Source organism: Danio rerio, chromosome 11, assembly GCF_049306965.1.
Source record: "Danio rerio strain Tuebingen ecotype United States chromosome 11, GRCz12tu, whole genome shotgun sequence".
In the NCBI taxonomy this organism is placed as follows: domain Eukaryota; kingdom Metazoa; phylum Chordata; class Actinopteri; order Cypriniformes; family Danionidae; genus Danio; species Danio rerio.
In genome coordinates, this window is record NC_133186.1 from 37,890,881 (window position 1) to 37,908,678 (window position 17,798).

The 17,798-nt window shown below is 29.9% G+C and overlaps 1 protein-coding gene across 4 annotated transcripts in view; it reads right to left on the reverse strand.

The window, feature by feature from the left end:
* sema3fb (sema domain, immunoglobulin domain (Ig), short basic domain, secreted, (semaphorin) 3Fb) overlaps nt 1–17,798 on the reverse strand; it is a 135,404-nt gene that overhangs the window by 49,024 nt on the left and 68,582 nt on the right. For all 4 annotated transcript variants that reach the window (XM_068224391.2, XM_068224390.2, XM_021479878.3 and 1 more), the window contains exons 3-4: nt 3,130–3,290; nt 1,313–1,375 (exon numbers count right to left, since the gene is read on the reverse strand). In XM_068224391.2, the coding sequence (XP_068080492.2) occupies nt 1,313–1,375; nt 3,130–3,290 (224 nt within the window). The remainder of the gene's footprint in view (nt 1–1,312; nt 1,376–3,129; nt 3,291–17,798) is intronic.

The following is a 17,798-nucleotide window of genomic DNA, read 5'->3' on the forward strand; positions in this document are numbered from 1 at the left end:
TGGGCTGGAGGGCTGTAGACTGGGTTTATATATGTTGTGTATTTGTAATGACATTTACAGCTTCAAATCTAAACCACAAGCAGATGTAGAACTGGTTTTAGTTATCGAGATGAGTTTAGATGTCTAAACCAAATTGGATGTGTTTATAGTTATATACAATATAGTCTGCAAATCAGACAAAACTTTGGGATCAGAAAGAAATTTTTTTTTTAATAAAACCTGTTTTGATTACCAAGACTATTTATTTTATCAAAAATACTGTCAAAACTAAAAAAAGAAAATCTAATATATATATATATATATATATATATATATATATATATATATATATATATATATATATATATATATATATATATATATATATATATATATATATATATATATACATATATTTTCTTGAATGTAGTTTAAAATTTTATTTACACTCACTTTATTAGGTACAACTGTTTTTTAATGACAGTGAGTACACTATACTCAAATGGCCTCCACATGGCCTCCACATTCACCAGATCTCAATCCAATAGAGCACCTTTGGGATGTAGTGCACGAGGAGATTCGTGTAATCAATGTGCAGCCGACAAATCTACAGCAACTGCGTGATGTTATCATGTTAATATGAGCAAAAATCTCTGAGCAATATTTCCAGTACCTTGTTGAATCTCCATAAAATATAAAGGCAGTTCTTAAGGCAAAAGGTGCCCAACCCATTACTAGTAAGGTGTACCTAATAAAGTGGCCAGTGAGTGTACACGTATATCTGTCATTTAAAGCATACTTACTGCTGTTTTGTTATTGGTACTCATTTGTTAATAACGATTCTAATCATTATCATAATTACAGAGAGGAATTTGAATTTTTATGATTCTCTGATGAAAATCATAACAAATAAAAAATATATATCTTTACTTTTTTAATTTCTTTAAAATTTAATGGATAAAAGTAAATATATTTTAATAACACTAATAATAATAATAATAATAATAAATAATAAATGTGTCTTAAGCAGTGGATCAACATATTAGAATGATTTATTAAAGATCATGTGACACTGTAGACTGCAGTAATGATGCTGAAATTTCAGCAAAAAAAAAACTAAACTTTATATTTTAATATAATTATATTTTAAACTACATTCACCAAGAAAAAGTGTGGTTTAAATTGTAATAATTGTTCATAATTTTGTTCATGTTTTTACTCTAATCTATAGATGTAGCCTTTGTGAGCAGCTAGTCTTAAAAAAGAAAAATGTAAAAAATACTACTGATCCCAAACTATGTCCCGGTAGTGTAAATTATGAAGCGATACTCACGTTTGTGTCTTTGCCACTTAAAACACACTCAGTCTTCCTCTGCGGGGAAACAGGCCAGTGTATCTGAAAGAGAGAGAAAGGTCAATCCCATTTGTCACAACAATGACACAGTATCTCAGAAAACATCCCATTTAACTCGGCAACCCTTCACCATAATGAGCCAAAGCAGCCGGAGAATGTTCACCCTGCATTTTTATAAGGCCCCTGGGTTCCCCCTTATGCAGACTGTACTTTCATTTTATAGAATTTAATAGTCCGTTTCTTGAATAGCTGTGAGTTAATCAGTGCAGGTAACAGTGGTACAGAAATGACCCCCAGAGGCTGCTGTGAATTAAGTTATGGTTTGTGCTATCTCAATAAATTTTTTTTATTAAATTAAAAAATTAAATCAAAATCTATAATAATATAATACAAAAATGAAATGAATAATAATAATATTGTAAATAATAATGTTAATAATAATAATGATAATAATAAATATAAGATCAATAACTATATTAAAATAAATAAACCGCAAAAAAATAATAAATGAAATATTTAACAATATAACGTAAAAATTTAATAAATAACAACAATAACAACAACAATAATATAGTAATAATAATAATAATAATAATAATAATAATAATAATAATATAGCAATATTACTACATTAAGATAAATACAAATAAACAAAGCAAAAAATGACATGTAAAATAATAAATTAAATCCTTAACAATATAATGAATACTTATTATTAATAATAATAATAATAGCAATATTACTACATTAAAATAATACATATAAAATAACAATATAAGGTAAAAATCCAATAAATAATAGTAAAAAAAATACATAAATGTATTAAAATGAACACAAACAAAAAAAGCAAAAAACAGCAACTATAACTAAAAACAATAATACAAAAAAATAAATAAACAAATAAAAGAGAACTATGTGCATGTGCATTGGAAAATACATATTTGAGTAAATATTAAAGGAGTGAAAATGGGCTGAAAGTTTAATTTAATTTAATAATAATCATAATAATAATAATAATAATAATAATAATAGTAATAATAATAATTTAAATACCAATAAATTAAATATCAAAGTACATAAAATAAAAATATTAATAAAAACAATATATTTTACAAACTCAAGAAAATAAAAAAATAAATTAAAATAAAAATCTATTACAATATAATGTGAAAATGTATTGAATACTAAAAACAATATATTACTAATAACTATATGTACTAATAACAAAATATTTTTAATAATACAACTATATTAAAAAATAAATACAAATAAACCAATCAAAAATAATAACAATACTATAAAATAAAATAAAATAAAATAAAACTTAACAATGTGCATGTACAATGCAAAATACATAATAGTTGAGCAAAAATTAAAGGAGAGAAAATGAGCTAAAGATTAATTTATTAATTTATTTAATTTAGACATTTTTTAATCCTACTACTACTACTACTACTACTAATAATAATAATAATAATAATGAAAATAAATCACATGCAAAAGTACATAAAATCTAAATATTTATAATAAAAATAAAAATTAAATATAAAATTAATATTAATAAATAGTATATAATATTGTATTTAACTATAGTTATATTTTTAAATAATAAAAATTTATGAATTTAAGAATTAAACAAAACAATTAAATACATAAAAAATTATTGAATAAAGTAAAATACAAAATGAAAAATATTTATAATAAACAAGTTATTAAAAAGACAATAAAAGTGAATTATAAAGTGAATTATAAAGTTACATTAAAAATGTAACAAATGAATGTGTGTCAGTTCTTACTATGAGTGGCTCTCGGTTGATGTCGTGGAGATCCAGAGACAGGATGTAATCTTTGCTGCCCACATACATGCGGTCGTGATCCTCATCCATGCGCAAGATGCGATAGTCAGATGTGTTGAGCAGGAAAGAGAAGTAATGGGCTGTACCTGTAGACCTCAGATCTGCAGAAACACAAAATTCAATTCATCAGGGAAATCAGCCAAGACATTTAATCGCTGCAACATTTTTTCTATTAGAAAGATTTATAGAAAGAGAGCACATTTCATTTCATTCATTTCTATAATTACACTGACAATTATTTATTGGATTTACTACATTTTTTTAAGGTAAGTGGTTGCAAAAAGTTTATATGTGCTGAATTTAAACGAACAAATTAAAATGAGTTATCTTCAACTTAATTTGTTTGTTTAAATTCAGCATATATAAATTGTTTGCAACCACTTACCTTAAAAAATGTAGTAAATCCAATAACTTCTTGACTTGACAAGAACATAATAGCTTGGCCACATTTCACAATAAAAATCACTCCACCGATTTTACCTTATGAAATATTACAGGGTTTGTTATTGCAGGCACAAAACATGGCAACCGAATATGTAATTATGTCTCAATTTTTCCCCAATCTTATCTTACAGTACAGAGAAAGACAGGAACATAATCTGAGAGACGCCAAAAAAGCAAACCTCGTTTCCAAAACAAAAGGAAGTTAGCAATAAATTAAACAAATGATACTTTCATGCTGCTTTTCCAATATGATAGCCTGCCTTTCTTTTATGCACTTACTAATGTGCATTATATTACACTAAAAGATACTATCATTCTAATTTTTGTATAAATATTAACACTATTTCAGATTTTTAAACCTTATTTTCAATGGGAGACAGCTGAAGTTAACCTGCTCTTGTCATTTTTGCGTTCTTAGGTTGTAGAAGACAAGAAGCAAACTCATAAATAATTGTTTCTGTCACTCAACAAGCCCTATCCGGGGATAAAGATTAAATAAATAAATAAATTGTAATCTAAAGTAATTTGTCAAAACAAACATGACATAAAATGACCGGTTTATCTGGCCATCACAGGCCGGAATTGACTGGGATTAATCACATTAGCATTGCTCTGTTTGTAAAGTTTGATCTAATAAATGCACGATCGAGAGCTGAGGGTTGAGGTCAGGGCTTATTTGACTGACAGCTGTCAGGTCTACATCTGGGAGATTATTTGTGTTTTAGCTCAAGGCAGGACAAAGAATACATCATGAAGACTGTGTGGAAAGAAAGAAAGAAAGAAAGCAAGAAAGAAAGAAAGCAAGAAAGCAAGAAAGAAAGAAAGAAAGAAAGAAAGAAAGAAAGAAAGAAAGAAAGAAAGAAAGAAAGATGGCAAGAAAGAAAGAAAGAAAGATGGAAGGAAAGAAAGAAAGAAAGAAGGCAAGAAAGAAAGAAAGAAAGATGGAAAGAAAGAAAGAAAGAAAGAAAGAAAGAAAAGAAAAAAGAAAGAAAGAAAAATAACAAAAGAAAGAAAAAAGCAGAATGAAACAGCAAAAAAAGAGAGCGAAAGAGCAAGAAAAGAGGGCAAAATAAAGAAAAAAGGAGGTTAAAAGAGTGAAAAGATGGACAATTAATTAAATCAAATGAAAGAGCGAAGGAGCAAAAAAAACAAAAAAAGAGCAAAAGAAATGTAAAAAAAGAATCAAAAGAAAAACAAATCAAATGAAAGACATCAACAGCAAAAAAAGAACAAGGAAAAATATGATAAAAATAAAAGCAAAGGAGGGATGAATAGATGAAAACCAAAAGAAAGACAGAGCAGAGAATATTTCCATCTCCTCACAGCATGTCTGTCAGCGTCTCCTGAACATCTGTTTGTTTTACTTCTGACTGACCTTCTCACTCACATCAACACATTAAGTTTGCTGAAGTTGCCACCAAGAAGAAGAGATGATGAGAGTGATTACTAGGTGGTCTATAATCCATATAATTTAAGTTTGTTGTCATCTGCTGCTTTAAATGCTCAAACTGTTTCACAAGGGCCAATTCTGAACCTTTTCATTCATCAGCTGGAAAAAAAAGTTCTGAAGGAGATTCAACAATATCATTCCTCCATTTTATTTCTGTATTATTGGTGTGTACGGTAGAGGTGGGAGAAAAAAAAAGGATTCATTAATGCAACGTGATTATTTCTTTAGTGATTCTAAATCAATTAAGAAAAAAATGTAATGCTCTTTTTGGAACAAAGACTCTAGTATTCACAAGACGTCACTCGTATAGTTTTGAATGGGGAAAAGTGTAACGGTTGATATGGCGAATGAAGCCCTGCCAACTAGTACAGTAGCCAATCAGTGATCGCTATCCGTTTGTTAAGTGTGACGTCACGCGAAGCAGCTTCCGGGTCTAAGCCCTCTTTCCAACTGTATAGGGAGACTCATCAAATGGCAATAATAAACTTTTACAAAGTGCTTTACTTTCGAAAATCATGATCGCAATACATATATCCATGCCTAATATCAGATGACCAGAGGACTAGAAAGTGGTAATTTTCTCAATTCAAATGAGTAGCAGCTTGGACCCAGAAACAGTATTCCATACATCATGACTTAACAAGCAGATCGATTGACGTTTCTTCAGGGAAGAAGCTCGGATCAGGCGTGTACTTTTACAACAATTTTTGTGGTAAACAAATGTGCTGAAAAATCAGCAAATATACTTGCTTCACAGACATAAGAAGTATATCCACATTAAGCTTGAAATCTTTATTTTAAATGAACCCACTACACTTGAAAAGAAAAGTTTTTTGGCTTTGTAATCTGTATGAAATGATCACAAGGTACAGTCCGTCCTGTCAAATGAACATCACATGACAGCAACTAGTCAAACGCACGCAAACTTCTAAACAAAAAGTCGCTGTCATTTCTGGAGGAAAAATCTACCATCAAGAATACTTTAGAGGAGCAGCGTGATCTGACAATCACTATTTAGAGGATGATCGTGTGTACAACAGCCATAAATAAAGGTTGGTGTCGTGATCTCATTCTTTTACAGTGCACATGCGCATTAGCTCAGGCAACCTGTAAAAATGCTGATTTAGTTTGATTTGAATGTTTAGAAACAAAACTTATGCTACAGTTGTTATTTAATTTTATTGGTAATTCCAAATGTGTAATGTAATTGTAAGCTTGGCAAACAGTTTCAGAGAATTTGATGTTTCCCCATTCAGACAGAATGCCCGAGCATACTGCCCGAGAGGTGTTTCAAAGATGGCCACCAAGTGAAATGACTTGCCTTAAAGAGACTTTGTTTGGAATAAGAACTGTCATGCATAGATTCCAATCATAAACAAAAGCATAGAGACTAAGATTCTGGATAAACTGTAAAGTTGGAAAGATGTATTTGCACAGCCAAAGATAAAGGAACAATGTAGGTCAAGAATCATTTTGGAACCGAATTATGACTTCAAGAATCAGATCAGATCATGAAGTGTGAAATCCTACCCCTAGTGTGACAGCCCTAGGAAAGGTCACTATTATATATTATGTAAGTTTAGGGGTAAATTCGTACCAATTCATATGAGCTCAGCGGTATGAAAATGTACATTTTTGCACTAAACTCCACCCATAAACCATACCGTGATTGGGAAATAGGGTTGGGCAATGTCGACCAATTTGGCATAATACGATGTCTAATGTGAAACATCGCGATGGATAATGACATCGTCATCATAGGCGGAGGTGAATTAATTATTTATGAATAATTCATAACGAAATTATTATTTTTAGCTTACCATTTCAACTACCTGACCCGCATGGTCTTTGTTTTACCCATAAACAAATCATAAATAAATAAAGATAAGTTGCACACAAAATCACCACCTGTCAATCCCTTTTTACGCAGGAGGTTGGTCTGTAAAAAAGGTGCAGAACCATCAGTATCTGAGGTTTTCACTAAAATTACTAAGTACAAGTGTGAAAGTGAAAGACTGAAGCAGTGTACTGATGCTGTGACACGCTACCAGACAGATTCAAAAGACCTAAGAGTCGTTAGATAGAGACATGATGAATTAAATATCACGTTTAACAACTAAAGTGAGACGCGATCCAGCGGTACATCCTTGATAAACTGTCCGACGTGCACTGCTTACTGGTGCTCAGAGGAGTGCATGACAGTATGTGTGGCTGTGTGTTTGTGGCCACATGTTTTCAGTGGACGAACGGCTGTTTAAAAATGCTAGGTAAAACACGGTGTGGATGTGGATCATTTTTGTTCTAAAAAGGCATTTTAATACAAAGATGTATTAGAATAAACGGGGCCTAAGTGTGTATTTTTCGCGAGCGGGTTTGCGACGGGGGCGGGGCAGAGGACAGGCGATGGATGCCAGTTCAGCATCGTGTTGTCTATTGGCAATCGGCGATGGGCGATAGCATCGTCTATCGGCCCAACCCTATTGGCAGATGAGCAAAAAGTACTAAAAAGATTGTACAATTTCATACGAATTATTATTAGAGATAGTGTTGAGTGTGAACAGGCCCTAAAGTTTAATACTTATACAAAAGATTTGGTTACTTTAACAAGTTGCCCTATAAATCAGGAGGACAGTAAAGCCATTCCTCCAACCACATAACCTAAATATAACACTTTGACAGGATTTTCACCCCGCCTATTCAATGAATGTTGTCGAGGCGTGCAGCAGAACCCAATTCCTGAAGCTCTCAAAGAAAACACAAGTGTTTAGAGCCTGGAATGCTCTACTAGAAGGGGGGAAATGTAAGTTTACTATAGTAGGACTTGAAGTCTCTGAATGCACAAAGCTCACTTCAGCTCTAAAGCTTGGCATATGGCCGGGTCTAACGAAACCAGAGTAAATACGGAGCGGAGACTGTGCATGCCAAAAACTAAATGCTAGCCTTATCTTCCTCTTCCCTCGTGCTCTCTCTACTTTCAAACCCCCACCATTTTTCTCGTTCTGTCTCTTTCTGTCCTGCAAGACAGAGAGCCACCTGTGGAAACAAGAGTGACTGGCTAAAGATACTTTTACTTCAAAACTAACAATACCAACAGCTCAATGTCTATCTGCGATTCATCCGGACACAAGAGCCAGCAGCTTCATTCAGACAGTATCAGGTTTGAGTCTGGCTAGAGCATAGTAAAAGATGTTAACAATATAGAAACGTTAACAATATGAAGTTGTTACATGTCGGGATTTAATAAAGACCACACACACAGGCCTCACATCTCTTGTTTTTCAGTGAAGAATGAGTAGATGAGCAATTGCATTCATCATTTTGACTGATTTATTTTCAGAGAGCTCATTACATTAAGAGGATTACGATTAAGAGGATCAGATGTTGGATAAGACAAAGACATGAAAAAGATGACAAAAGAAACAACTAGATGAATGGTAAAGAAGACACAAAGACAGAAGACTAAGATTTAAAAAGAAAAAAAAGATAACAGACAACAAGATTAAGACAAAAAAAAAGACACAAATTAAGAAAAAGTCATTCTTAATTTTCTTAGTGTTTCTTAGCGTTAGATTTTCTACAAAGATGAGATGAAATTTTTTTAAGAAAAATGAAGATGAAGATGATAAAAACATTGAGACAAAAACAAGAATGCAAGGAGGATGACAAAGAAGACAATGAAAACAAGATGAAAAGTATGAAGACAGAGTAAAAAGATATATCCAAAGAAAAAAACAAAAACAAGAAAGAAGTCTTAGAAGAAAAATACTTTCATACAGCATTAAATGACTTCTCAAAATAACACAGAAGAAAAAAAAACATAAAATAAAAAATTAATAATATAAATAATATTAATAAAATATATAATAAAAAGTAGACTAAAGTAAAATAATAATAGTATTAATAATAAAAATAATAATAAAACAAACAAACAAACAAACAAAACCAAAATAAAATAATAAAAAACTAAACTGAAATGATAATAATATTAATAATATAATATAATAAAAATAAACCAAAACAAATTACAATAAATAACAAAAAGTAAACTTTAATAATAATAATAATAATAATAATAATAATAATAAATAAAACAACAACTAAAAATAAAATAATAATAAAAAACCAAAATAAAAATTTAAAAAATTAAATTAAACTAAACTAAAATAATATTATTAAATAAAATAATAATAAACTAACAATAATAAAATAATAACTAAACATAAAATAAATAATAAACAATAACAACAAAATAAAATAAAATAATAAAAAGTCAAATAAAATAATAATAATAATAATTATTATTATTATTATTATTATTATTATTATTATAACATAAAAACTAAAAAAAATAATAATAATTAAATAATACCAAAATAAAATAAAATAATAAAAAGTAAACTAAACTAACTAAAATAAAATAAAAAATAAAACTAATAAATAAATAAAAATAAAAAAATTAACAGAATAAATAAAAAAATCTGTATTCAGGTTAAACCTTGCTGCTACCTTTTATGGTTCCTGATTTAACTGCAATAGCTCAGACTAATAAAAAAGTAGAAGTGCTGAAATATTGCATAAATAACCACAAAACTGGTTTCAGGTAGTCAAATGTCTACTACTGATCTACGAAAACCACAGCATTCTTGAACAGATCCGCTTTCAACCTTTAGGCGAAGACCTGTGAAAATCCAGTCAAGTGGAGCCGGATAAACCCTTGAGGAGCACCATTATCCCGAGTCAACTTAGTAGCTACTACTGGGGGGTCTGTTTTACACACACACACACACACATATACGCACACACTGGTGACTTTGTCTAAAAAATGGCCTCGATCCGCTTCACCTCCATAGCATGAAATGGCCTGTTGGAGGGAAACTATAACTTGGTGTAGCTAACAAGCAAGTAACCTGACACGTACTTGCACTTTTCAACCACTTTTAACAATTCCAAGACTTTGCATAAGCCGTGAGGACAGAAGAAACAGAGGGTAATAATATTCTCTCTCTTCTCTTCTGTATGGGCTTGTTCACTAAGAGTTTCTCCAATCAGCTGTAAACCTTCACACGGTGTGCACTGGTAAAGTCTAAAGTTGGTAATGCAACCTGCGGAGACTTTTGGTCCCTCTAATCCATGCTTTCTTTACATGAAGACCTCTTTCTATCCCACTGATTTTTCCAGTTGCTGGCTAAAGACAACGGCAGCCATCTATGGACCTCAGACTGAGTCAGTTCTGCTCCAAAACCCACAAAATGACTTGTTCCTATAGCATAACAATCATAAGCTGTTGGATAAAGTCACTTCCTATGGGACGCTCTGTTGCTTAATTGCATTTAACGCTGGTATGGTTCAGTCTGCGGCCACACGCATGGCTACAATGTTGAACGCATGGCTGGGGGACTATAGCTATACCTGGCTTAAATGTACAAAAAAAAAAAAAAACTAAAACTAAGAATACAAGGAGGATGACAAAGAATAAAAAGATGAAGACAAAAAAAAGATGTAGAGTATGAAGAAGACAAAGATTAAGACAAAGACTAAAAAATAAAAAGATGAAGCCAAACAAGAAGACAAAAACAAAGATAGTATAGAATAAAAGGACTTCTCAAAACAAAACAGAAAAATAAATAAAATAACAAAAATAATAATACCAATGCCAATTAATACCAATTAATAATACCAATCAACCAAAATAATATTAAAATTAAAATTATTAAAAACTAAACAAATAAAAATAATAATGACAATAAACAACATAAAATTTATTAAAAAACGAAATAATAGTAATAATAATAATAATAATAATAATAATAATAATACAATAAACTCATCTAAATAAAAAATAAAATAAAATAATACTAAACCAAAACAAAATAGGTAAAAGCTAAACTATTAATAATAACAACAACAACAACAACAACAACAATAATAATAATAAACAAAATTTAAGTAAATTAAAAATCAGAAAAATAAAACTAAAAACCTAATAAAAAATAATAATAAAAATAAATAAAAATAATTAAAAATAATAATAATAATGATAATAATAATAATAATAATAATAATAATAATAATAATAATAAAAAATCAAAATAAATTTAAATAATAAAAAATAAACTAAATAATATTGGTAATAATGTTGATGATGATAATACTAATAATAATTATAATAATAATATAAAAAAAATAATAAAACAATTAAAATAAACTAAATAATAATAAAAATAATAATAATAAATAATAATACAATAAAAACTAAAATAAAAATAAAAAAATAATAATAATACTAAAACAAAATAAAATGACTTGTTTTTATAGCATTACAAGCAAAGCTGTCGGATAAAGTCACTTCCTATGGGACGCTCTGTCGTTGGTTCAGTCTGCAGCCCCACGCATGGCCACAATGTAAAATGCATGGACTATAGTACATCTGTCTTATAGGCTTGCAGAGAGCGCTTAAGATTGGAGGTGAACTCAAGAATTGCAAAACTATACACAGAACTGAAAAAATAGAGAGATATCCATAGGTCATAAGATGAATTTTTTTTTTTTTTTGTATTTGAAAGGCAAAACAGCTGGAGAATAACATCAGCACTTAAGCGACTCCTTTTATTATCTATTGGTCAGCTGTTCACTTTATGCCGCCAAGTATTCTTGATTTTGGCTGCAGGAAATGATATTATGAAAGATCTCATCCTTATTTGGTGACGCCACCACATTGACATTTCTAGCTCAGAGAAAGCTTATTTCTGAATATAAAAATGACAAGGAATGCCATTTAATATTGGTATTACGGTTTTTGTACAGGAGTATTTGTGAATTGTCTTGTCATATGTTAATCAGCATTGTGGGGTTAAAATGTTTTATGTACACCTTTTTATACACTCCAACAATAACTGTTTGAGTTATTAATAGGTTGAGGGCAAATGTTTCAAACAACAAAGCAAAAATGTTAGAGATTAAAAAAATGACAATATGGCTATTTATAAAAAATGGTAAAACAATAAAATAAATTTAAGTACAAAAAATGTGTGATGAAAGTATAAAGTTGTCGACTACTTTCATTAATTTGAACTAAATAAATTATGGAAAAATAAAATAAAAAATATTTAAATAATAACAAAATAAATAAATAAAATTTTAATTAAAAACACACAAAAAGAAAAGCAAAAAACAAATGAAACAATAAAAAGAAAAGGCAAAATAAACTGAACAAAAATGTGAAATAAAAATAATATAAAAAGTAAAAAGCAAAAAAGCTAATTAAAATGAACCCGAAATGAAAACAAAATCAAATAAAATCAAAATAATAACAAAAAATAGAAAAAAAAATAAAAAAATAAAAGAAAAACAAAATGAAAAAGCAAAATAAAATAAAAAACAAAAAAGCAAAATAAGATGAAATTTAAATAAAAGCAAAATAAAATAAAATAAAATAAAAATGAAATAAACGGACAAAAAATGTAATAAATAGCAAAAAAATAAGAAGTAAATGAAATTGTCAAATAAAATCGAAAATGCTAAATAAAATTGAATAAAAATAAAAAACAAAAAAGCTAAATAAAATGAAAAACAAAACCAATTCAAGTTATAACAAAAAAGCAAAAATTAAAAGCAAAATAAAATGAAAAAGCTAAAAAAAAATTTAATCAAAAAAGCTAACTTTAATAAAATAATTTAACAAAAAATGAAACCGAAATAAAACCAAAATAAAATTAAATTAAAATACGATATAAAAGAAAAACATCCAAAGAACCTCAATAATAATCCCCAATAATTTAAATTAAGATATAGCATATGTAAAACAAAAACTAAACAAAAACAGCAGGAACACCAGAGAAAGGCATCAGTCAACATGAATCAAGCGAACTGGTTAAATTATGAGTTTATATTGACATGCTTTTATTCATGCCAAAAAGTACTAATCAAAAATGGAAACAGTTGCTCTAACAATAACAAAACCGCAACAACATCCTCTCTCATGAGTCCAGATCTCTTGCACTGCTATTATCTTTATACAGCAGGAGCTGACAGTCAATCCAGCAGCAGATTCTCCAGTTTCAATTCTGCTTCAACTCTGCCAAGTGTTGCAGAGCGAGTTCCTGCACGAACCTCAGTCTGGAGAAACCCAGAGGAGAGCAGAAGAGACAAATGCGGGTGGCGTGGGATTAGCGTGACACCATAAATGCAGGCGGTCCCAGAACAAAGCCAAACCCACATCATCATCATCACTCTTCGCGGCGCATGCCGAATGACGGAGTGGGGATCACTCGCACGCACAAGCTGAGGTGACATTACGGAGTCATAATTACAGTTTATACAAGTAGGTAAAGCACTTACATAGTTGCACTTGGTTATAAACACACACAAACACACACGCACGCACACGCACACACCAATGACAAGTGAATCTTAGAGGAAAATATCTGTCATAAGGAATAAACGAAATGGTGATATTTGGTTGAGCTTGTACTTTGTGTAAATACAAAAAACTAACAGAAAGATTACAAAAAAACTGTCTGGCAATAATATCACTGTTTTAAAGGGGTAGCTCATCCAAAATTGAGACTTCCATCGTCATGCATTCACCCTTTACTTGTTCCAGACCCATTTGACCTTCTTTCTTCTGTTGAACACAAAAGAAATAACTTTGAAGAACGTTGGAAACCTGTATCCATTGACTTACATAAAAATAGTTTTCCTTCTAGGGAAGTCAATGGTTATAGGCGTCCAGCTTTCTTTAAAATATCTCCTTCAGTGTTCTACAGTATAAAGGTTCACTAAGGCAAATAAATAGTGAGTTAATATAAATTTTGGGGTGAACAATTCCTTTAAAAAATAATTAAAGTGGTTGTATTTGGATGAGCTTGTTAAATAGTGTAAACACCCGAACAGTTAGATATATGCGTCTTAGCTTCATCCAAATTTGCAATAAACTTAAAATATTGTTTCTGAAAATATACAGTGTTTAATTTTAAATGAACAGTTACACACACTATATATATGCTATATATATATATTGATAGCATCTTCTGAAATGCTTCAAGGAACTCTAGCTATGTATCTCATTTAAGTCATTAGATACACATAAAAATAAATAAATAAACGAAATTTAAAATCATAATAAAATGAAAAAAATACATAAATATAATATTAAATAAAATAAATAATATTAAAATAAAATAAATATAAAAACATTAAAATAAAAAAATAAGCAAATTAAATAAATATGATATAAAATAAAATGAATATAAAAAAGCAATAAAGTTAAATAAATATCATATAAAATAAAATAAACATAAATTAGTGTTAAAATTAAATAAATATAAAACAATATTAAAACTAAATACAATTTAAATAAATATAATATTAAAATACAACAAATATAAAATATTAAAATTAAATAAATATAATATAAATATAAATTATTAAAGTAAATATAAAATATTAATACAATTAAATGAAATTATATAAATATAACCTGAAATAAAATAAATTTTAATTAAATAAAATAAAATTATATATATAAAATATATAATAAAATAATAAATATTGTTAAAATAAATATAATATTAAATAATATTAAAATAAAATAAAATAAAGGTTTATCCTCAAATCTAAAATAATATTGTGATTTAACTTAACTGGTTGGTCTGATTTATGGCTTATAATGGTTTACAAATGTATTATTATTTAATAATAATAATAATAATAATAATAATAATAATAATAATAATATGAATATAATTATATAATGACCACAGCGGAATGAACCGCCAACTTATCCAGTTTTTACGCAGCGGATGCCCTTCCAGCCACAATCCATCTCTGGGAAACACACACACACACACACACACACAATTTAGCTCACCCAATTCACCTGTACCGCATGTCTTTGGACTGTGGGGGAAACCGGAGCACCCGGAGGAAACCCAGGCGAAGGCAGGGAGAACATGCAAACTCCACACAGAAACACCAACTGAGCCGAGGTTCGAACCAGCGACCCAGCAACCTTCTTGCTGTGAGGCGACAGCACTACCTACTTCGCCACTGCCTCGCCCATAATAATAATAATAATAATAATAATAATAATAATAATAATAATAATAATTAATGAATTAAAAAAAAATATACAAAAATACATTCAGCACCAATGCACTGTCGAAAATGGCTGCGCACAAACGCACTTTATTAGCAAAACTACAGATTTGCAACTTGACCCAAAAAGCTGAATCACTTTTAGTTTCTTATTTTTATGGCCTTAAAAGTTTTTATGATGTGACTTTTCCATGTGACCCCCATCAATGGCATCCACATAGAACAGCTTGCCTTGTATCTGCATGAAAGCAGGCAGACCAACACACACACACGGCATCAGTCCAGCCTTTTGCATGCCGCAGTGCTCTTGTGTTATTGTTCTGACAATCACACATGCTGATTTCCTGTAAGACTCTGATAAGAGTTCAGTTTTCTCCCTCCCTCTCTTTCTCCCTTTCTCCGTTTATCCCTAATATTCTCCAGCCGGATGTTGCACCTGATTTCTATCTGAACTTCTGGAAGCCCTGCTTGTGTTGTGAGGCAAGCGCAGTCTTTATCAGCACACTGTACGCTTTCATTAATCCTGACGCTATGACTCACGCTGTTAAAAGTCTTGCCTTAAGAGCAACATCTTCTTGTCTCATAAATTAATACACACTTGTTCCTCAGCCACAGACACACACACACATAGCTTTTGTTGGCCTCCAGGATCAAACGATGATACAACAGTGAAGGAATGCTTCTATAACTACTGGAAAGCAGGTCTGGTGTGCTTGTGCTGTTTAGTTTGGACCTGTTTTAATCACAGCTGAGAGACACCGAAAGACCATTAGAAGCACAACAAGTGTGGAGAAAGAGAAAAAAAGAAGAGCAGGACATGAAACACTTTGCAGAAGAATGTTAAAGTCTTGATCATATTAAAAGTTGTTGAAACAGATTTGTGCCTGGCTGTAGTACAAACATTATTAATACTAAATTAAAGGGATAGTTTACCCCAGAAATATTACTTACTTAAGTGGTTCCAAGCTTTGAGAGTTTTTTATTCTGTTGAACACTAAAGAAGATCATTTAAAGAAAGCTGAAAACCTGTAGCCATCAGCTGCTATAGTATGAAAAACACTGCAAGTCAATGGTTACAGGTTTCCAGCTTTCTTCAAAATATCTGCTTTTGTGTTTAAAAGACTAGTTTATTAGACTAGGGCTGGGCGATATTGCAAATAAATAAATAAATAAATAAATAAATATATATATATATATATATATATATATATATATATATATATATATATATATATATATATATATATATATATATATATATGTATATATATATATATATATATATGTATATATATATATATATATATATATATATATATATATATATATATATATATATATATATATATATAAATCAAGATAACATGGTTCATATTATTTTATATTGATAATTATTTAATATTTTTTACCAATACATTTAGAAATATGAGGATTTTTTAACCCCTTTATTTCAAATCATCAACATTACTAAGGCAAATAGCTTTAATAGTCAAAAGAAAAATATTTAAACAAATTATCTGATCTCTTTATAAAATAATAAAATAAACAGAAGTGTTAAAAAGACTCTTAAACTTAATAAATGTTACAAAGTGTGTGCAATGGCAAACCATAGACTGAACAATCAAAGCAAACTTTAAGGTGTCAATGATAATGATACAGTAAACCTCAAACTCTGTAAATAAAACAAATTATGATAATCAAATCTGTGCTTTCAGGTAAAGGAACCAACCGTTATTCAAATACATACTACAACATTACAAATTATGAAGTTGAATGACTACATCACTCCTTGTGCTAAAAAATCTTCCAGATGGGGAAGGGGCTGGGATGAACAAGAAAAGAAACCAAAAAGCCCCTCTGGCGACATCCTTACACCCTTTTTTATTTTTTTTATTTCAAGTGACAAGCATGTGCGGCTGGATTCCTTGACTATTTACAATGGATTTTACTCCTCTGGCATCTCTCGTAACTAGGTGACCATGAGCCATTTTCTTAGAGGATAATAAGTGGACAAATAATTGCTGATGCTCAGATACAAGTTTATGGAAGAACAGAAGTAAAAAGCTGTGTGTGAAGAATGTGCCGTGTTTGTCTGAGGTGATTAGCTGTTAAGTTGTTTTTAGTGAAATGTTGCAGATAGGTATGTATACTTGCACGAATTGCGGTGAAAGTTCAGGTGTTTTTTAAAGAGGTGCAGCTGGAATATGTGTGCGGTACACGTGCGTGTCGCTTGCACAACATGTGCCTACATTGGAAATGACAAACTTACACCCTAAGCTTATTGGCACTACTTCCAAAGCACGCACTCATCAGCTACAATAATAAAACTATAGTGCTTCATACCAAACTTTTTTTGTTAGCGATATTGACAATGGTGTTCGGTCAATAAATAGATACCGATTTTATCGCCCAGCCTCAATTCATACTCATTTTTTTTAATGCACATTTGTTTTAATTTGACAGAACAAATTACATCTTTTAACAAGAAGCTTAAAAATGTGCAGAATTTTGAAGGTGTGTGATTGTTTTTGACCGACATCCACTCTTATGTTATGTTATGTGCCTTTATGTTTTTTTTTTCTTATCCCAAGATCAGCACATGAGACTGATTCCTGAAATA